General features: G+C 31.8%; 3 protein-coding genes across 11 annotated transcripts; 2 read left to right on the plus strand and 1 right to left on the minus strand.

Annotated features, from left to right (window-relative positions):
- Positions 1–78: 78 nt before the first annotated feature.
- Positions 79–1,691, plus strand: LOC124497170 (transmembrane protein 19). The gene is made up of 3 exons (XM_047060794.2): positions 79–471; positions 529–642; positions 701–1,691. Exons 1-3 carry the CDS (start codon positions 246–248, stop codon positions 1,579–1,581), a joined length of 1,221 nt encoding a protein of 406 aa, XP_046916750.2. The 5' UTR covers positions 79–245; the 3' UTR covers positions 1,582–1,691.
- On the plus strand, positions 1,608–8,522 carry LOC124497499 (sodium/potassium-transporting ATPase subunit alpha-B). 6 transcript variants are annotated; one of them, XM_075735559.1, is made up of 11 exons: positions 1,608–1,628; positions 1,696–2,636; positions 2,913–3,102; positions 4,321–4,557; positions 4,961–5,164; positions 5,220–6,857; positions 6,925–7,629; positions 7,713–7,769; positions 7,831–7,904; positions 7,966–8,067; positions 8,139–8,522. In XM_075735559.1, exons 3-11 carry the CDS (start codon positions 3,070–3,072, stop codon positions 8,257–8,259), a joined length of 3,171 nt encoding a protein of 1,056 aa, XP_075591674.1. In that variant the 5' UTR covers positions 1,608–1,628; positions 1,696–2,636; positions 2,913–3,069; the 3' UTR covers positions 8,260–8,522. The 6 variants fall into 6 exon arrangements, with proteins under 6 accessions (XP_075591674.1, XP_075591673.1, XP_075591675.1 ...); XM_075735560.1 differs by lacking the exon at positions 1,608–1,628 and having other exon boundaries at positions 2,031–2,431; positions 2,541–2,636; positions 2,793–3,102; XM_075735562.1 differs by lacking the exon at positions 1,608–1,628 and having other exon boundaries at positions 2,098–2,431; positions 2,541–2,644; positions 2,793–3,102.
- Positions 8,523–8,840: 318 nt separating this feature from the next.
- LOC124498968 (uncharacterized) lies at positions 8,841–21,684 on the minus strand. Of its 4 annotated transcripts, none has more exons than XM_075735557.1 (5): positions 21,563–21,684; positions 13,706–14,715; positions 13,223–13,427; positions 12,957–13,148; positions 8,841–12,885 (listed from the first exon to the last, which is right to left on the minus strand). In XM_075735557.1, the coding sequence occupies exons 2-5, from the start codon at positions 14,641–14,643 to the stop codon at positions 9,139–9,141; spliced, it is 5,082 nt and encodes a 1,693-aa protein (XP_075591672.1). In that variant the 5' UTR covers positions 14,644–14,715; positions 21,563–21,684; the 3' UTR covers positions 8,841–9,138. The 4 variants fall into 4 exon arrangements, with proteins under 4 accessions (XP_075591672.1, XP_075591671.1, XP_075591669.1 ...); XM_075735556.1 differs by lacking the exon at positions 21,563–21,684 and adding an exon at positions 20,337–21,146; XM_075735554.1 differs by lacking the exon at positions 21,563–21,684 and adding an exon at positions 20,337–21,146 and having other exon boundaries at positions 12,951–13,148.
- Positions 21,685–21,908: the final 224 nt, after the last annotated feature.

A 21,908-nucleotide genomic window follows, 5' to 3' on the forward strand; every position in this document is an offset into this window, starting at 1 on the left:
TTCGAATTTTTAAATTCACAGAAAAAAAAGTTACTATTTGTACTAACCAAATTGGGTTTCAAAATTCTCATCATCATCATCGTCGTCGTCGTCGATAATTAGCAAATCGATTAGTGTACTTTTAATTATCACTGAACAAATATGTCTCATGTAATCCAATGATGAAAACAATTTATTTCATTTATTGATTACGATTCCGAATCATAGATGACAGACCAATCGAAATAATAAGCAAATTACATTACATGAATTTCATTTCATTCATTCGTTTTATTTCTGTTTACATTCGCTGTTGGTCATGTCTTCCATGCGATAATGATGATAAAATCAAATTTTTATTCGATCAATTTCAATTCGAAAAAAAATCAGCAATGTCATTCACTTTGAATGGTCATATTTATTTTCCATTGGCTGTAGCATCCTTAAATTGTATTCTATTTTTCATTGCCATTATATCATTATTTTTACGAGGTAAATATCATTTTGTGGTTTGATTCCGAAATTCATAAATTTTCAATATAACAATAGATGCTAATCATCAACCCGATTGGTTACGATGTGTATTGGCAATTTTGATTCCCGGTTTAATGGCATATCGTGGTCTAAAGCGGAAAACAATCGATTATAGTGGAGCTGTAGCCGGTTGGTTAACATTATTTTTGAGATTTTTTTTGTAATAATAATTTCCTACAATTTTCAGGCATCATTATTGGCATGTCAATGATATTGTCAAGTTATATCGGTATGATTGCATTGATAACCTGTTATTTAGCTGCATCAAAAGCAACCAGATTTGGTGAAGATATCAAAAGACAATTTGAACCAAATTTTAAGAATGGTGGCCAAAGAAATTGGATACAAGTGATCAGCAATTTAGGTGCTGCAAATATTGCCTTATTATTACGTTTAATTTGGTTTGGTGTTGGTGAAATTCGTTTGGATTTTTTACATAGTGAAAATTATTGGAATTCATGGTTGCTACTTTCATCATTGATTTCAATATCAGCTGCATTGGGTGATACATTTAGTTCAGAATTGGGTCCAGTGTTTTCTGGACCGAACACTGAACCATTATTGATAACAACATTACGTCGTGTACCACGTGGAACAAATGGTGGTGTGACTATCGATGGATTTGTAGCCGCATGTATCGGTGGATTCATTATCGGTCTTTGTAGTTATCTATCAATCATACTATTCATACCGACTACTGGCCATTGGGCACACACCACTTCACATCAAATAACATGGTCAACACCACAATGGCCATTATTACATTTTTGTCTTTACAGTGGATTATTGGGTTCAGCATTAGATTCATTAATGGGTGCCACATTACAATATACCGGCTATGATCATCGTCGTCGTCGTATTGTCGAATGTGAACAACAAATTGATCCATTTGGATCAACATTATCATCATCATCTTGTGATCAATCTGGATCGAATCTGGAACATATTACCGGTAAAGATATATTGGATAATCATGAAGTAAATCTATTAATGACAATCATAATGGCTACTATTGTTCCATTGATTATAATGCCATTATGGCCATTTGGTTTTGGTGATTCATATTGAGCAACATTTGACCTTTTTTTTTAATTTATATCAATTTTTATACAATTGTATGTCCTAGTTGTTATTCTGTTATTATGAATGAGATTAATAAATATAAAATTTGGCATGTCACAGGTTATTTATTGTTTTGTACTTTTTTTTTTGCAAGCTTATCCATTGAATTGAAATTCCGTCTGTGATGTTGATTTGTTTCATATTGAAATGAAAAAAAAATAAAACCTGTATTTCAATGGATAACATTGCCACAGTGAAAACGTTGAGAAATGAACGAAAGAAAAAAAAAAAGAGAACGACAACAGCGAGCAACAAGTTCGACATGGTTGAATGTTTTTTTTTGTTTGTGTGTGTATGCGTGTTTTTTTTTTAATTGACCATCCCGAATCATACAACAAATAATAATGAAAAACGACCAACGGCAACATCAAGTAGTGGCATCAATTCAACATTTTTTTTTTGGCTTCAACGATCATCACACATCAGTGATGATCATTGATGATGATGGCCGTCATCGATGATGGTTATATCATCAAGAATTGTATTTTTGTTTTTTCTAAATAATTTTTATTGTAAAAAAAATCGTATGAATCCAAAAAAACAATCTAACTATAGTATTAAAAAAGTGTAACCAAGACAACCGAATAAAATATGTGTGTGTGTGTGTATGCTGATGAAAAATAAACTGAATTGAATCCATATTTTTTCGATGAATATTTGTTGTTGAATGTTGGTGTGTGTGTGTGTGTGCGTGGTGTATGTGTCCCATTTCTTGATTCATTTCGACAACAACAACGACGACAATTTTGATTTTGATTTTTTTTTTTGATCGATACTGATTTCGTCCACTGTGAATGTGAATAAGAGATTTTTTTTTTTGCTATTCACTATTTTGAACATTTATGAATGATCATTGCTAATTGAATTTAATCATCATCATAATTTATCATTGTTAAATAAAACAGCCATATGGTGGTGGTGGTGGTGGTGGCCAATTTAATTCGATTCAATGACAACAAGTTTCATCCGGCCACACTAGCCATCCACATTTATGCAAATATGTAAGTTTGTTTTTTTTTTTTTTTTTGATGAGAACAAAAAAATCAATTTCATTTCCCATTAATAATAAACCTTGAAATTTGTCTTTAATTTTGATTAAAAATCCATCATTCATCGTCAATCAAACATCGATATAATAATAATCTATATATATGAAGAAGAATAAAAAAAATGACGCATTTGATTCACTTTCAAATTAGTAGCAATTAAAAAAAAAACGAATGAACGAACGAACGAAAAAAACGTGTTGCTATAGTTTTTTCTTGTACTTTTTTTAGTTGATTGAAGATTTTGAACATCAAATTCATTGATCTCATCATCATCATCATCATCATCATCATCTAAATCATCGAATGAAAACCTTGAAAACCTATATATACCTCTTATATAATAAATTTTTGGCCATTGACACACATCAACATATTAAATTGAAAAATGTCCGATTATTATGATGCTTCAATCAATTCGGTATGTTTTTAATTGATTTTTTTTTTGCCATTATTCTCTTTGGTTTGTCATTGAAAATAATTTACATCATCATATCATCGATAAAGACCGGTTTATTTTCTTGGTTCACGAGAAGCAAAAAAAAAACTAAATCCACGCCAAATGAAATAATTGTAACCAGTCTTTGGTCATTTTTCATGATGAATTTTTTTTTTGTTTTTTTTTTTGGATTTGCACCACCAAGTTCGTTTAACCCTTTGCCTATTGCCTTGAAAACTGTGTGAAATCTATAATTTTTCTTCTTGATCAAATCTAATTTATGCATGTGTGGTATACATTCTTTTCATCATTTCTCTTTTGAAGAAAAAAAAAATTTGATAATCATTCACATTACCACAAAGATTTATTCCATTCATTCAATTCACTGTCGCCTGATCGTGAAATGTTCTTTTTTTTTTCTTTAACATTTTTTTTTTTTTGATGTGGATGATGATGTTATTTTTTTTCGGTTTTTCCGAATCATATATTTATTTATTTTATCTACAAATCTAATTCAAATCATCATTATTATTATTTTCATAATGATGATCATCAAAAGTTTTTGTCGAATGACGTGTGTGATGGATTTTTTTTGTGTTTTGTGTGTGTGTGTGTGTGTTTTTTGATTTCCAATCAAAACGAAATTCATAACTAGGACATACACACACACACACACACACATTTGTATTTGTATTTGATTGAATAAACATTCGATTTTTTTTTTCTTTCTGAATCATTATATCAATAAATCGATTATCAAATTTTGATTTTTGGTGGTGGTGGTGGTGGTGGTGGCGGTGATGGTTGTGGTTTTTTTCTCTCCCACTCCTACTCATTTGGCTTGGCATTATCTTCCGTTTAGCGAAAAAAAAAGATATTTTAATCATTTTTAGATATGAATAAATGTAAAGATTTATTTCTTTGCCTTGGCTATGCCAATAGTTTGTTGTAGTATTTGTTTCATTTCATTTGTCGTGATTGACGAAATCGGATTCGATTCATTTGAATTTGTTTTCTCGTGTTTTCATATAAAGCCGATCTCGGTTATTATTCGACATTTGATGTTTTGTTTTTTTTTGTGAAAACAACAAATCATCATAATCATAGATTTTAAAATTTTTTTTTGTTTTGTTTTCAAAATTTTCAATCTTTAATTTTTTTGTTGTTGTTGTTGTTGCTGTGCCATAAATCAATATATAGTATAATCGTGCCGGTGACGATTCCGGTAGCTATCATATGGCAGTCAGTCCAGATCTACCCGATGATGGCCTAACATTGGATGGTAAACCACGATTCATACGTTATCAAAAACGGCCACAAAATGAAACGAAAAAAGGTAAAATGGATATTGAAAATCTGAAAAAAGAAGTGGAAATTGAAGAACATCGTATACCATTGCCGGCATTATGTGCTCGGCTTGGTACCGATCCAGATTTGGTAAGTGAATGATTGTTTTTGGATTTTTAAAACGAAAAAAAATAAATCTTTCAAGCCAATCGCCAATTTGAAGCAGACACAAAGTCGATTTTCGTCCTTAATTTTTTTTCTATCATCATTTTTTTTGGTCGATATAAATTGCCCAACATAACGATAAGATGGCTGTGTGTAATCAATGTTTAAATGTTAAACTCATAAATTAGTCTTCATCAATCAATCAATCAATCAATCAAACGAATCAAATCGAATCAGCCCAACTAATAGAGTAGATAACTAACTAACTAACTAGGAGCCATGCTAATCTAAATTAGAAGCAAAAAAAAAAAATAAGATCTTTATCATTGAATGATGCGGATGCTGTTTTAGCCACATTTTATTATTTTTTTTTTTAATTTAAAAACAGGGCCTAACCAAACAACAAGCAGCCGAAATTTTAGCCCGTGATGGCCCGAATGCATTGACACCACCAAAACAGACACCAGAATGGGTGAAATTTTCGAAAAATTTATTCGGTGGTTTCGCCATGTTACTATGGATCGGTGCATTATTATGTTTTTTAGCCTATTCAATACAAGCATCTTCATTTGATGATGCTATCGATGATAATGTAAGTGATGTTTGAATCAATTTTCGTTTAAATTTTGAATTTGTTAATTTTCCAGTTATATTTGGGCATCGTATTGGCCACTGTTGTAATCGTAACGGGAATATTTTCCTATTATCAAGAAGCAAAAAGTTCACGTATAATGGATTCATTTAAAAATATGATACCACAATATGCAACTGTCATACGTAATGGTGTTAAAATAACAGCACCGGTTGAAGATGTTGTTGTTGGTGATCTTGTCGAAGTAAAAGGTGGTGATCGTATACCGGCCGATTTACGTGTTATATATGCTGCTGGTTTTAAAGTGGATAATTCATCATTAACAGGAGAATCGGAACCACAATCACGTTCACCCGAATGTACGAATGTTAATCCATTGGAAACGAAGAATATTGCATTCTTTTCAACCAATTGTGTTGAAGGCACTGGCAAAGGTATTGTTATCAATACTGGTGATCGTACCGTTATGGGAAGAATCGCCAATCTGGCTAGTGGTTTGGAAATGGGTGATACACCGATTGCCAAAGAAATTGCACATTTTATTCATATTATTACCGGTGTTGCTGTATTTTTGGGCGTATCATTTTTTATTATTGCATTTATTCTTGGTTATCATTGGCTTGATGCTGTTATATTTTTAATTGGTATTATTGTTGCCAATGTTCCTGAAGGTCTTTTAGCTACGGTAACCGTGTGTTTAACATTAACGGCAAAACGTATGGCTAAGAAAAATTGTTTGGTAAAAAATCTTGAAGCCGTTGAAACATTAGGTTCAACAACAACAATTTGTTCGGATAAAACTGGTACATTAACACAGAATCGTATGACAGTATCGCATTTATGGTTTGATAATCAAATATTTGATGCCGATACCACCGAAGAACAGACACGTTCATCATTTAATCGTACATCGAGAACATTTAGACCATTATCATTGGTTGCATCATTATGTTCTAGAGCGGAATTTTTACCCGGACAAGATCATATACCGGTCATGAAACGTGAATGTACAGGCGATGCTTCCGAATCGGCTATATTGAAATGTATGGAATTGATTGAAGGACAAGTGTTGGCATTCCGTGAACGTAATCCAAAAGCCTGTGAAATACCATTTAATTCAACGAATAAATATCATGTTACAGTCAATCAAATAATGCCAAGTATCAATGATTATGGTGATTGTAAATATGTTTTATGTATGAAAGGTGCACCGGAACGTATCCTGGAACGTTGTTCAGCTATCATGATCAATGGTGAACGTTTACAATTGAGTGATGAATATCAGAAAGCATTCAATAAAGCTTATATGCAATTGGGTGGTCTTGGTGAACGTGTTATTGGATTCTGTTTTCTTCCATTGTCAACAAAAGAATTTCCACCTGGATTTAATTTCAATAGTGAAGATATAAATTTCCCGCTAAAAGATCTTTGCTTTTTGGGATTGATTTCAATGATTGATCCACCAAGAGCAGCTGTACCGGATGCTGTTGCTAAATGTCGTTCTGCTGGTATTAAAGTTATTATGGTCACTGGTGATCATCCAATCACAGCCAAAGCTATTGCCAAATCTGTTGGCATCATTTCCGAAGGAAATGGAACACTTGAAGATATTGCCGAAAAACGTAATGTATCCGTATCGGAAGTTGATCCACGTGAAGCCAAAGCTATTGTTGTACATGGTTCACAATTAAAGGTATGTAAATGAGAATTTCAATTCAATGAATGAAACGGATTTTTTTTTCTTCATCAACATTATTCAGGAATTCGATCAAGAACAATTGGACGATGTACTGCACAATCATACGGAAATTGTATTTGCCCGTACTTCACCACAACAAAAATTAATCATTGTCGAAGGTTGTCAACGTTTAGGCGCAATTGTAGCCGTAACCGGTGACGGTGTAAATGATTCACCAGCATTGAAAAAAGCTGATATCGGTATTGCTATGGGTATCGCTGGATCGGATGTATCGAAACAAGCTGCCGATATGATTCTATTGGATGATAATTTTGCATCAATTGTAACCGGTGTTGAAGAAGGTCGTCTTATTTTTGATAATCTCAAAAAATCCATTGCTTATACATTGACATCGAATATACCGGAAATTTCTCCATTCTTGATGTTCATTTTAGCCAATATACCATTACCATTGGGAACGGTAACCATATTGTGTATTGATCTAGGTACCGATATGGTACCGGCTATTTCATTAGCATATGAAAAAGCTGAATCAGATATTATGCGACGAAAACCACGTGATGCAAAAAAAGATAAACTTGTTAATGAACGTTTAATTTCCATTTCATATGGCCAAATTGGTATGATGCAAGCTAGTGCCGGTTTTTTCGCCTATTTTGTTATTATGGCCGAATGTGGTTTCCTTCCATTCGATTTATTCGGCATACGACGACAATGGGATTCAAAAGCAGTGAATGATTTGACCGATTCATATGGTCAAGAATGGGTATGTAAAAGATTTATAATTTGATTCAATCGTGTTAATTATTGTTAAACCGTATTGTTAAATTGATTTTAAATACACTACAGACATATGCATCACGAAAAACACTGGAATTTACCTGTCATACAGCGTTTTTTGTTTCGGTAATTTTTGTTTTTTTTTGCACTTTGAAATTTTTCTAAAAAAAAATCACATTCTCTTTAGATTGTAATCGTACAATGGGCCGATTTGATTATATGTAAAACACGTCGTAATTCATTACTTCACCAGGGAATGGAGTATGTTCATCATTTTTGTGCTTTTAACTTGTTACTAATTAATTTTCATTCAATTAATCAGTAATCATGCATTGAATTTTGGCCTCATATTTGAAACATGTTTGGCTGCTTCATTATCGTATGGACCCGGTATGGATAAAGCGCTTCGAATGTATCCATTAAAGTATGTGTAATAATCATAATCATTATCAATGGAATATATAATTAATCATTATTCTCATTTAAAATTATTAGATTCTCGTGGTGGCTAATTGCAATACCGTTTTCGATACTAATCTTCATTTATGATGAAGTTCGCCGATATATTCTTCGCCGTAATCCAGGTGGTTGGGTCGAAAGAGAAACATATTATTGATTTTATTGAATTCATTAGGAAAAGACCCCCCCCAAAAAAAAAAAAAAAATCTACCGTCAATTCATTCAATTTACCATCATATCAACAATCATCGTCGTCAGAATGGAATCAACAATATCCTATGAATCACTTTTTCGATTTTATTCTGTTGCAATAGTGTTTTCTCCTATTATCAGCTTAACACCACCACAAACAAATACATTATGATGTTGAAAAACCGATTTTTGTTTGAAAATAAAAGTTTTATATTCTTTTTTAAAAAATTTTTTTTTTTATAAAAATGCTTTTGTAACAGAGAGCACACTAAAGTGTGTACAACACAACACACCTGTAGATTCATCGGGATTCTAGTTCTATTATTCAAAAAATAAAAATTATTTCCTGATCATTCATTGATTTTGAATCAAAGTAAATCATCATCAATATATTGTTCTTGTTCATTGATAGGCGCCACTGTATACCGACCACCTGTTGAATGATCAGGTTTGTAGTTTTTTTATTGCCTCAACAGATGGTGCCACTAAATCCAAAAATAATTTAAATTCATCAATTGAATGTGAAAATGTAAACAAAACGTGGAATTTTTGCAATATTCGCAATTTTTTTTTATTTAAATAAAAATAATACAATAATAATAATAATAAATACACATGGATGAATGTAATTGGTATTATGAATCAAAGATAATAGTAATTTTCATCAATCAACAAATTTTTTCAATTGCAATTTTACGATCTGGCTAATAATAATATTACAATAACGAGTGTTAAACAATTATGGATGATGATGATGATGAATAATAATTATGATGACTATATTATTCCATTGTTTTAGTTTTTATTGTTGTTGTTGTTGCTGTTGCGAGATGAGATCAGTGAATTATTTTAGTGAAGGAAAAACTGGTTGATATGATGTCGATGATGATGATGATGATGATTGTGATGATTGAGAAGAAATTGTCTGCCGTGGTGCAGATGCGGATGATGATGATGATGATTTCAACGTTGATGGCGATGATGATGATGATGACGATGGATGGCCAACAAATAAATTGCTACTGCTACCATTACGATTGGCCAACGAATTCGAATTCGTTGATGATGATGATGATGATGATGACATTTTCATCATCATTAAATTTGATGCATTAAATTTATTAAAATTCAAATTTTGTTGCTCACGTTCACGTTGTCGATCCATTAGTTTTTTCAGATTATTTGCACTACTATTATTTGGAATATTTGTTCCACTACCATTAGTTAATATTGTACCCACTGATGATGATGATGATGATGATGATGGCTGCATAGATGATGATCCAAAACGATTATTTAATGTAGTTCGACCTGATGATGATGTTTTCGTTGGTGAAGATTTTTGTGTTTGTGGCTGCTGTTGTTGTTGTTGTTGTTGTTGATTCATCATCATAGCAGCCAAAGCAAAATTACGACTATTCCAAAATGCACCAAATGCTGCATTAAATGCTCCTGGCGTTGTTGTTGGATTCCATCCATGATGATGATTTCCAAATGTTGGTGGTGGTGGATATGATGGAATCAATGTCGATGGTGATGATTGTTGCGTTCCAAATATTGAACCATTATTGTTGTTGTTGTTGTTATTGTTATTCACCCTTACAGCGGCAGAAGACAATGACAAAGATCCACTTGATGTTTTCGATGATGATGATGATGACCGGGTAGACTTAGATGAACCAGATGTTGACTGCTGTTTACTACTACTACTGCTGGTTATATATGGTTTCAATGGTGGTACAATTTTCGATGCCAATGATTTAGGTCTCATTGCCATTGGTAATAGATTGATTGTTGATAATAATTCGTTCGATTTATTCGATGACGTATCTGATGATGATTTTGTTGATATTTTTGACGATACGGATGATGAAATGGAACCTGAATTAATACCAGTTAATGAATTGCGATTATTAGCTGATAATAATCTCGGTGATGGCGGTGATGATGATGATGATGATGATGAAATAGTTTTTTGATGGAAAAATTGTTGTTGTTGTTGTTGTTGTTGTTGCTGCTGCTGCTGTTTTGGTGATGATAAATCTAATGGTGCTAAAAATCCTTTTGTTTTTGTCATTGTCGATGATGATGATGATGGACTATTATCATTTGGATTATTAAATGTAGAATTTGTTATTGAAATTGACAATTTATTCATTGAATTTTTATCAGCATTATTGTTATTATTATCGGATATTGAAAGTCGTCGTGTTGTTGTTGTAATAGTTGATGATGTTGGTGTCAATATGGCCGATACTGATAATGGTGATGATTTCATTGGCATGGATTTAGGCGACGATTGTTGCTGTTTATTACCAAATGATGAACAATCATCAGATTTAGATATTAATCTTTGTGGTGATTGTGAGGATTCTGATGGCAAATTCTTCTTTTTGATCATGGAAGATTCATCATCTTTTTGTTTATCATCATTAATGTCCATAACTAATGAATTTTCTTCACCATCATCATCATCTGAATCATCCATTGAACGATCCATATCGACAATTAATTTCGGTTCAATAGAATTATCATCTTCTTCATCAACCATTAATTGTGGTGGTGAACATGATGATGATAATGGTGAATCGTTTGATTTATGAATACGATTATTCGATGGTGATGAACGTGCCAATTCAGGAACTTTTGTTATTGTTGATGATGATGGTGATTTCGATGTACCATTTTCATCTTGACTTTTTACATTATTATTATCTTGACTACTTGTTGGCACAATAATTGCTTTTGTTTCAAGTGATTTTGTCGAAATTCTCAATACAAGATTACCACTTGATTTTGTTTGCTGTTCTTGTTGTTGTTGTTGTTGTTGTTGTTTATTTTCCATTACGTTTTCCTGCTGATGCTCTTGTTGTTGTTGTTGTTGTTGTTGATCATTGTGAATATTGCTGCTATTTTTTGCATTAATCAATTCTTCAAGTGAAGATGATGATGATGAACCGGAAACAATAGTATTTTGTGATTGTTGACCACCATTACCAACACCACCGCCACCATTATTGGATGATGTACCACCGAATGATGATGATTTTAAACATGAAGACATAAAATTTGATTTCGATGACATTTTATTGATTATATCATTGATAACTTTACCACGTTGTTTATTCGAATTTGAATTTGTATTTGTTACCGAATCAGTCATCGATTTTGATTGATTAATAGATTGATGGCCGATATTCATCGTCGTTGTTTCTTTTTTCCCTGTTGTTGATTCTTGTTGATGTAATGGTGATGAACTTTTTATATGTTTCGTACTACTGCTACCACTACCACCACTACTACTCGAATCTTGAATTGATGAATTTGATTTCGAAAGTTCCGATTGAACCTCCGGAGGTATAGGTGATATTATCTGACCAATAAGCTGTGGTGATGAATTTTGTGATGTCGTCAATTTTATACGTATGGCTGGCGGTGATAATGCATGTGTTATTGGTTTGTTTGAATTATCTTTGCCACCATTTGAATTTGGTGTATTATTATTATTGCCGTTAGATATGGAATTTGTTTGTTTTTGTTTTGATTGATTATCATTTGAAATTTTCGTTTGCATTTTATCATTATTATTATTATTATTATTATGATGAGGATGGTGATGATGATGATGATGATGACGTTGACCATTTTCATTTTTCATTGATGATGAATCTGTTTGACCATCCATTGATTTTGATTTTGAAATTAATTTTATTATCGTTGGTTTTGTTGTCGATGTTTTCATTGTTGTTGCTGTTGCTGATTTTTCATCACCATCAATTGATCGTTTCAATGTTGTCGATGATGATAATGCTGATGATGATGGTGTTGTAGTTGATTTTGCAAACAAATCACCATTCTTATTTCGACTAAAAGTTATCGATGACGATACAGATGTTTTTGCCATTGTTGAACGAACATTATAACCAGTACTAGTAGTGGCTGTTGTATTTGTAATTCGAACCGTTGTTGTTGTAGTTGTTGGCATAATATGATGCTGATGATTATTATTATTATTATTTGTTGTCGATAATGTTTGCGTTCCGGTATGAGTAAATTCTGCATTATCATTCATTAATTTTGGCCGTTTTTTAGCCATTTCTCCTGGATGATAATTATCATATTCACGTTGTATTATTATACGTGAATTATGATGATTTGATTTTGTCATCTGATGATTTGTTGCCGATGTCGATGTTGATGTTGATATTTGTTTTTGAATTGGATTCGTGATAGCAATACGTTTTGTATTACAGCTACTACTACTACTACTACTGGTGGTAGTAGTACCAACATTTGCATCACAACGATTATTATTCGTTGATAAATTATCTATTGATGATGTTATGGTGGTTAAATTACCACGAATTGATGTATTAGTAGTAGAATTTGTTGATTGTGATCGTGTTGAAGACGTGGTGGTGGTCATTTGATGATTTGTTGTTGCTGATGATGATGAAGAAGCTGTTTGCCTTTGATTTTTCGACGACGACGATGATGATGATGGTTCTTCACAAATTGAATTTTCAATTGCTTTCAATTGTGTATTGATTCGTTTACGTACAAAACAATAGGAAAATCTCATTGGATCATTCTACAGAAAAATGGAGAAAAAAAAATTTAGAAACAAGCAAACAAACAAACAAACAAGAACTGAACATTTACCGCTCCCCATGTATAGATATAGGCAATCTCCATCAATGTATAATCATCTTTCAATAATTGACCGGAATAATAAATTTCCACTTTAAATTCATGAAACCAATCAAATGATGAATATTTGTTGGCAATCAATTTTTTCAATTGCAATATTGTCAATGCAGCTGGACAAAGTAGATAACGGCGAACAGGTTTATCCTTTTTTTTGTTGTTGTATGAAGAATGAAAAATGAATTTTTAGAAAATTTATTAATAGCCAAAAAACAACAAACCTCTGGACGTATATACAGTATGTCGTCGATATTTTCATTACAATCATTATTCTTTTTATTGGCTGCCACTGTTGTTTGCAATGAATTTTGATCATTTTGTTGATTGTTTGATTTTGATGAACGTGTCTTTTTCGTTACAGTACCACTAGAATGATGATGATGATGATGATTTATAATGGAAATTTTTGCCGTCGAATTCACTGGTCTAGTATAGAATGATTGAAAATTGATTAGATTTTTATTAAATGATTTTCAATTAGAAATAAATCTAAACTAAACTAAACTAAACTAAAAAAAAAACTGATCATACACACTAAAATACTATATTTCAATCTATATTTGGTCAAACACGTGACCACCATCACCACTACCACCATCTAAATAAATTATTCATAAAAACAAAAAAAAAATGGTCACGTGCTGACCAAATCAAAAACTATTGCTGACATTCATATAGAATGTGTGTGTATTAAAAATACTTACTCATCTAAATATTCAATAGACATTGAGATCTTATCATTTGGACGAAAATAACATGAATGTAATGGAATTTGACCAGCATCTTCTTTACTAAATGGCTGTTGATCTTCTTGTTGTTGTAAATTATTATTATCATTGTTATTATAGAATTGTCTTCGACGATACATTTCATCAATAAATATTTGTGGTACTAATTTATATACAAGCCTTTGTTTTAATTTATCCTGTCTTAATGATTGATGTGGTTTTATTTTACTCAACGGTACATCACATATTGGACATGATTTTGATGTTTCCAAATAATTAACAATACAAGATTTACAAAATGTATCCAAACATTCAACAATGGTTGTTGCATCAATAAAATAACCACTACAAATAGCACAGGTAATCATTTCATTTATATTGCTTAATAATGGATGTTTTCTTTTTCTTGAAATTCCATTACTAACGATTGGCAGTTGATTATTATTATTATTAGATTCTATTATTGTCATTGAATCATTATTATTGATATTAATTGTTGTTTGTTGACCAGATGAAATCATTGTTTTTTGTGCCATTTGTTGTGGATATGTTGTTGTTGTTGTTGTTGTTGTACGATCATTATAATTTTGATTCATCATTTTGTTTGTCGACGACGACGACGACGACGACAACGGCAACGATGACGATGATGATGATCCATGAATTCCATTATAAATCATCATAGAATTATTCATTCCTTGATGATCCATTGATGATATGAATCTATTATTCATTTGTTGCTGCTGCTGTTGTTGTTGCTGTTGTCGTTGATTATTGCCAATACTTTTTGTTGCCGTTATTCGTACACCACTACTAGTGGTCATTTTTTCTTGATTATGATGATGATAATTATAACGATGATGACTATTATTATTATTATTATTATTATTATTAGTAGAAGAGCTGAGCAACATTATTTTTTCTTCTTAATTCTTTGTTGATTGATGATTGCTGTTGTTTTTTTTCAAAATTAAAAAAAAAATTCCCTATAGAACAGGAGAGAGAGAAAGAGAAAAACCCATTAAACACACAATAAATCAAGACTTTTCTTCAAATAAAAAACTACCACATTAAATTCGAAAAAGAAAAACGTGTTCTGTTTCTAAAATTCTAAAATTCGAATTTCTTTTTGTTCAGCAACACGTGTACACGTTTTAAAATCAATATATAATCATTTTCAACTACATATAAATGTGATATATGACAATTTAAAACGAAAAATTTTCTTGAAGCCATTCCAATGGCCATTGATTCATTCATTCACCAATGACTGAATGGATGGCGCTCATAAACACACATGAAAAATTATATATCATCATCATCATCATTGATGGTGAAAGAAAAAAAAAGCGCGGTTACAACACTGAAAAAAAAAATAGTAGTGGCCTGGTATGACCAGAAAATAACGCATACACACACACATTGAAAACAATCAGATGATCATTGGAAAAAAAAGGAAACCAGAAAAACTTTGTATGATCACACACACACAATTCAAGTTATGTTTTTGAACGAGCAAAAAAAAAAAAAAAAACGGATACGTTAACTCACAGCCAGCCAGACAGCCACCATCATCATCATCATCATCATCGGCAGCTGCCTTTGACCCGCGAACACACACACACACACACACATATTTATCCTCATGACACATACCGCCAAACTGACAAAAACATGTATATATATAAATATCCTGCTTATAAAATACACACACACACACACACACATACCCTACACGGTTTATCATCATCATAGTCCATTCAACTTTTATCAAAAACCAAAATCATGAATTGTGAAACAAAACAAAAAAAAATGATACAAGAATGTGACATTTAAAAATTCATTATTAAATAATGGATGGATTGATGGATTGATGATGATTGTGTAATTGATTTAAATTGAATTTTTTTTTTTTTTTTTTTTTGAAATTAATCGAATAGTTGCGTGTATTTTTTGCATACAATCAAAATAAAATGATGATGATGAGTAAATTAAATCAAAATCCAATAGAAAAAAAATTGATGAGATCAAAAAAAAGGTTTTCATATCTCGTGAATTATAGAATCATCTCAATCACAATTCCTATTGTGTGTGAATCATCATCATCATTTTGCAGAATTTCAATTGTAAATTTTATTAAATAAATGGATTCGATGTTGATGATGATGATGAATAATCTGGAAAAAAAGAATGGGCGTTATTTCAAAATAAGTAAAAAAACGGCAAGAGAGAGAGATTGACCGTAAATGTACAATTTTTTTTTTTTGGAGAATGACCGTAACCCAAAAAAATGAATGAATCAATTCATATAATTGTGTTATGCTGTTGTCCCCATCATACACTAAACACTATAGTAGACTATAATTAAATTTACAAAAAAAAAACACAAAGACACGGACTTAACAAAATCCATGAAATCACCATTATCACGTAGAATTTATATTCATTCATTCATAATTCAATTCAGAGACTTTTTTTTGTCTTTGATCATTGATCAACCAGTCATATTAAGGTTTAACCAATTGTTTTCTTGATTGATTGATTGATTTGAATCTTAAAATTTTAAATCGAACAAAAATGACAGATATATGGCCAAATTCAAGAGAAAAAAGATTTGTGGCATATAAAAAACGATATATATCAATCAAAAAAAAAAAAAAAAGTTTCGTATTTCTACTACACATACACACACATACATACCCAAAACTAAAGGAGAGACCAGCTGTGACCAGATCCCATTATTATTTTCCCCAACAAACAAAATCGACAACAAGTTCTCTCTCTCTCTCTATTTCATTTTGTTGTCCATCGAAATGAAACGTGCACACACGGTATATATATAACAACGCCATACCAATCATCATAAGATATTTCATATACACACACGTGCACGTACACTAACGATAAGTGTAAAACAAACAAACAGACAAAAAAAACAATAAACAAACACGTATCATTCCAAAGTGAGAATGAGAAAGAGAGAGAGAGAGAGAGAGAAATGAAAATTATCAAATTCCATTATTAATGATTGAAATGATGATGATGTAAACACACAGAATGTGTTTTTAACATACACTAAAAAGATTAAAACTCAACACATCCGTATCCGGTGCCAAAAAAAAATGGTGGCAGATATATAGGAATTGTCCATCCATCCATTCCATTTCATTCAATCTCTATCCCATAATCATAATAATAGTCATCATCATCATCATCAATGGAACCTTCATTTCGATGATGATGATGATGGAAACCCCGGGTGAGGCCAAACTTATCATTTCTGTGCATATATGTGTGGTGTTTGTGTGTGTGTATGTGTGACCGATGAACGATGAACGATGAACGACGAACCGACCGACCAAATGTTGGCCAATATAATTTATAATACGTTGCACATTTCAATATGTGTGTGTGTGTGTGTTGTGTTGTATATGTTTGACGTGTTTTTGTATGTGTGTATATAAGTAAGTAGATCCCTGCCTATATAATCTAACAACCAAAAAAAAACAAAAAAAAAAATAAAAGATAAGTGTGTGTGATTACCATTTTGACAGCGTGGTGTGTGTATCTATCGGGCATTTTTTTGGAATTTTTTTTTGTTCTCCTCTTCTCACTGGTTTAGTTTCAATACGAAAATCAATTATCTATAAATCGGATATATATGCAAAACGTGAACAACGAAAACAAAAATTTTAATTTCACCAGGTTTTCAAAGGGCTAGAAAAAGAATTGTCGAACATTTACCTTGAACGTGATTTTTTTTCTTTTTTGGTAAAAAAAATGACCGTTTTTCATATTTTAAATATTCATGACATGCCTACAAAACAAACAAATGTACAAACAGACAAAAAAAAATCAAACTAATCAAACTAAATAGATGCAAAAATCAATATATCTTTCTGGCTATTTAATAAATAAAAAAGAATAACAATGGAAACAACAAAAATAATTCAGATGATGATGATGCGGATGATTATCATTTTACAACCGGTACATTAGAATAATAATAAAAGAAGATAAGGGTGCCCATCTCTGAGAGAAAATTCATATTTCTATCTCTTTTCATTTCATGAAAATAGAAGAATAGAAAGAAAACAATCAACAAAAGTAGACAATCATCATCTATTCTCTCGACAGAATGAATTGAATGAAAAAAAAAATGAAAACCGAACAAAAAAAAACTTGATGGACTGGCAACAACAACAACAACAACCACTTGTTGTTCTCATCATTTAGTTTAGTTTATTTCAAAAAAAAATGATGATGATGATTATTACACAATCAACTTATGGCAACCCTCAAAAAACTTGGCTCTTAGGATTGATGATCTGCTTCGATGCTTTATCATTATCATCATCATCGTTTTTATGCGAAAAAAAGAGAGCAAAATCTTAATATCTTGGTCGGATGGATATTGTTGTTGTTGTTGTTGTTTTTTTTTTGTTTTCATTATTCTGATCGATTCATTCAATTCTCACCAACACTAATAAACATTCTGTGGCATAACTGATTGTGTGAATGAACAAATTTTTCCTTTTTTACCTTGAATTTCAACCAACCAGCCAATCATCAATCATCAAATCAAATTGAATTGGGCGAAAGAATGATAAAAAAAACCGGCAATTTTTTTCCTCTGAAAAAAATCCACCACCACCACCACTACACATTCAACATGATGATTGATCTGACATTTTGTTTTGTCAGTGAGAGCTAGAGAAAGGTATAGGTTCAATGAACAAAAAAAAAATTCGATTCGAATTCGATTTGATTTCATCAATCAAATCAATCACATAAAATACATTTATAAAGATTCGATAATCATCAACAAATCGATTGGATGCTGATTGAATCATCATCATCATCATCATATTTGAGAAACAAAAAAAAACCAAATGATAGAGCCATCATCATCATCATCATTAATCATTAATCAAACAAATTAATCGTCAACAAATTGGTAATTTTCATTTGAAAAAATCAAACAAAAAAATGAAAAAAAACTATAAACCAAATCAAATGATGATTCAACAAGAAAAATCAAATCATCATCATCATCATCAACATTTGAAAATGAAAGCAAAAAAAAAAATTTATCAAAATGAAATATCTAATGTCAACATCTCTATGACTCTTTCACACACACACACAAAGACACTATCACATGTCATAATTCAATATATCACAAATCAAGATCATATCGATCTGTAAAAGTAGATTTTATTTTTTCTTTTTCCAAACCAAACAACAACACAAAACAAAACAACAAATCTCTTTACACACACAGACAGCAAAAAAAAACCGAAAATCAGCCAGACTAAACAAGAACAGAGACAGAGAATAGATTAAAAATATATATACACACACACTGGTATTATATACATAAACCAGAAAATCAAACCAATCAACCAACCAACCAGAATACAAACATGCAAAATTAGACACACACTTGAACTCTCTCTAGTTTAGCTTGATAACCGTTTTTCACACACACACACACACACACATTCACCAAAATGATCCAATATACAGTGTGTTGTCAGGGTGCAAAGTATAAAATCATAGCCAGCCAAGCCAGCCAGCCAGCCACATACAATCCACCAGAGGAAAAAAAATACAATTGCCGGTCGGATAGAAAAATTTCATTCATTCGAATGATGATGATGATGATGATTATGATTATAATGATGACGACGGCTGTTTCAAAAAATATACTGCTATTATCGTTGCTATATCATTCACAGAACAAGCAGCAGCAGCCGACGTCGATCATGATCAACGATGATGATGATGATGATGATGTTGGCGATGGTGGCTGAAAAAAAAAATGATTACGGGCCGTGACGTTCAGCTTTTTTTTCTGCTGGACAGAAAATTTAGATATTAGATATCACAGTGTTTGTTCGTTCGTGAGCATACAATATACACATAAAAATAAGCGAAGCAAGTTTTTCTCTCTTTCTCTCTCGCTCTATTCCAAATAGCTCTAGTTGCGCGCTCTCTTTAAGCCAAATGTTTCATTTCATTGTAAACCGTAAATGAAGCAATGTTTGCCCGTTTAAATTCATTTATGATTATTGGCTTTAAGTTGGTAGGGTTGTTTCGCTTATTCACTAATTTTTCCCTTCTACACGATACACCGACGACCACAAATTAGTTCTTTTTTTTCGGTTAAATTAATATTCTAGCACTAGCACCAGTAGCAAAAAAAACGACAAATACTATAGTGTCGATTACGACATTTATGAATGTTGTTTACAAATAAATCATAGATCAAATTGCAAAGAATAAATAGAAAAACTAATTCATCTGCATGCAACATTTTTTTTCCTATTCAAAACTGGACATCAATCAATTTTGAATTAGTTTTTTGTTTGTCATTTTGGAACCAAAAACAAAAACGAATAGCTTGCTTGAATGTTTGTTTAAAACACTTACCTTTACCAACAAAGAATCCATGGTCCATTCGGCAAGATCTATTCGTTTATTCATTTTTTTTTTTGGTTCTTTATATGTAAATTAAATCAACAATGACATGCAATCATGCAGAATAATAATTCAAAAAGAATTTCAAATTCTATATTCTACGCAAAAGAAATACGAATCATACCGTGTGCGTGTGGTTTTCAGTTCTTCTTGCTGTTGCCAATTGATTATAATCGACAAAGCTACATCAACCGAATGGCCAAAAGGCCAAATTAAAAATCAACGAATTCAATGTAATAATCACTAGAACGGTAATGTGATGTGATGATATTTGTCCACTTTTAACCGCCGTAAGATGGCGTCTGTAGATGTTTTTCTCGCTCTCTCTCTATATCTTTTTTACCGCGGACACAAAACACAAAAAAAACCGGGAAAAACATTCCAAATGATTGATTGTCAATTGCGTTTATAATGATTCTATTCTTTGATTATCTGATGATAAGCCACCTACATAAAGACAGATTTTAACCAGAAAAAAAAAAATTGAAAACAAGCCTGGCACAGTATATTCACAGTTTAAACGACGACAACAACAACAACAACAAAATACACTCGGTGGCGGTGGGCTCGATGATCACACCAAAACGACGACGACGACGACGGCGGCGACGACGACGAAGACGAAAAACCCAAAACGATGACAACAAAACGACTACGACGACGTTAACAAAAAAAAAGTAGAGCGAGAACGGCGGACAAAAATACAGTCGAGAAAAGAGCAGAAAAAAAACAACACAAAACACATACACACAAAATACACACAAGCGAGCACACAAACATCAAACCAGGCAGGCAAAAAAAAAAAAATTGAATAACTTGCAATGTACGAAATTGTAAACACACAGTGTGTATGAGAGAATGAGGAGTAAGCAAAAAAAAAAAAATTTTTTCACGAGTAATAAAAATTTTGAAAATAAAAATGAACGTGATAACCGTACTGAACGATTGCTACAAACAGACTGACTGACTGGCTGCTGCTGCTGGATGAAAAAAAAGATCCACAAACAAATAGGATACCGTGTGTGCTTTGTGTGTGTGTGCGTGTCTTTTTCAAAGAAGTGGTGTGTGTGTGTGTGTGTGAAAATAGAGCTACACACAGAAAAAGAGAGATAGAGAGAGAAAATAACATATACACACATATACAATGGCTAAAATAGAGGTGAAAAGAAAGAGAGAAAAAGAACAAGAGAAACAAAAACAAAAAAATGAGAAAATATAAATACACAGGCCACAGCCTGAACATGTTTCTGATTGGTCCATTTTGATTGAATCAAAAATGATCACGTGATCAAAATTGTATATATTGTATATATATATATAAATATTATACATGCGTAACAATATAAATACAGGACACACACATAAAAAAAATTGACACTATTTCAATCCTTGTTGTTCAAATTGTGTTGTATATATTGAATGAAAAAAAAAAAAAAAAATTTTTTGTTTGTTGCTAGAAACAGGCTCAATTCAATTCTCAATAATGATGATGATGATGAGAGGGAGCGAGAGAATGTGATACAAGGACGCCATAGGTAGTAGTAGTAGTAGTTAGTGTATATGTGTGTGTGTGTGTGTGTGTTTGGCATTCCAATGACGATATTTTTTTTTTTTTCATTTGCCTCCTCCGCCGCCCGATCCACATGATGATGATGTTGATGTTGAATTTTTTTTTTCTTTATGTCTGTTTGATGTA

The sequence above is a fragment of the Dermatophagoides farinae genome, chromosome 2, assembly GCF_024713945.1.
Source record: "Dermatophagoides farinae isolate YC_2012a chromosome 2, ASM2471394v1, whole genome shotgun sequence".
NCBI classification, from domain to species: domain Eukaryota; kingdom Metazoa; phylum Arthropoda; class Arachnida; order Sarcoptiformes; family Pyroglyphidae; genus Dermatophagoides; species Dermatophagoides farinae.

Excerpts from the sequence above, each read along its gene's own strand:
- LOC124497170 (XM_047060794.2), top strand. The coding sequence starts at position 246 with ATGAATTTCATTTCATTCATTCGTTTTATTTCTGTTTACATTCGCTGT. Across the intron at positions 472-528 it reads TATATCATTATTTTTACGAG|ATGCTAATCATCAACCCGAT; the intron begins GTAAATATCATT and ends ATATAACAATAG. Across the intron at positions 643-700 it reads TTATAGTGGAGCTGTAGCCG|GCATCATTATTGGCATGTCA; the intron begins GTTGGTTAACAT and ends TACAATTTTCAG.
- LOC124497499 (XM_075735559.1), top strand. The coding sequence starts at position 3,070 with ATGTCCGATTATTATGATGCTTCAATCAATTCG. Across the intron at positions 5,165-5,219 it reads ATGATGCTATCGATGATAAT|TTATATTTGGGCATCGTATT; the intron begins GTAAGTGATGTT and ends TTAATTTTCCAG. Across the intron at positions 7,770-7,830 it reads ATACAGCGTTTTTTGTTTCG|ATTGTAATCGTACAATGGGC; the intron begins GTAATTTTTGTT and ends CATTCTCTTTAG.
- LOC124498968 (XM_075735554.1), bottom strand. The coding sequence starts at position 14,643 with ATGTTGCTCAGCTCTTCTACTAATAATAATAATAATAATAATAATAAT. Across the intron at positions 13,428-13,705 it reads TCTATTGAATATTTAGATGA|ACCAGTGAATTCGACGGCAA; the intron begins GTAAGTATTTTT and ends ATTCTATACTAG. Across the intron at positions 12,886-12,950 it reads ATACATGGGGAGCGGTAAAT|AATGATCCAATGAGATTTTC; the intron begins GTTCAGTTCTTG and ends ATTTTTCTGTAG.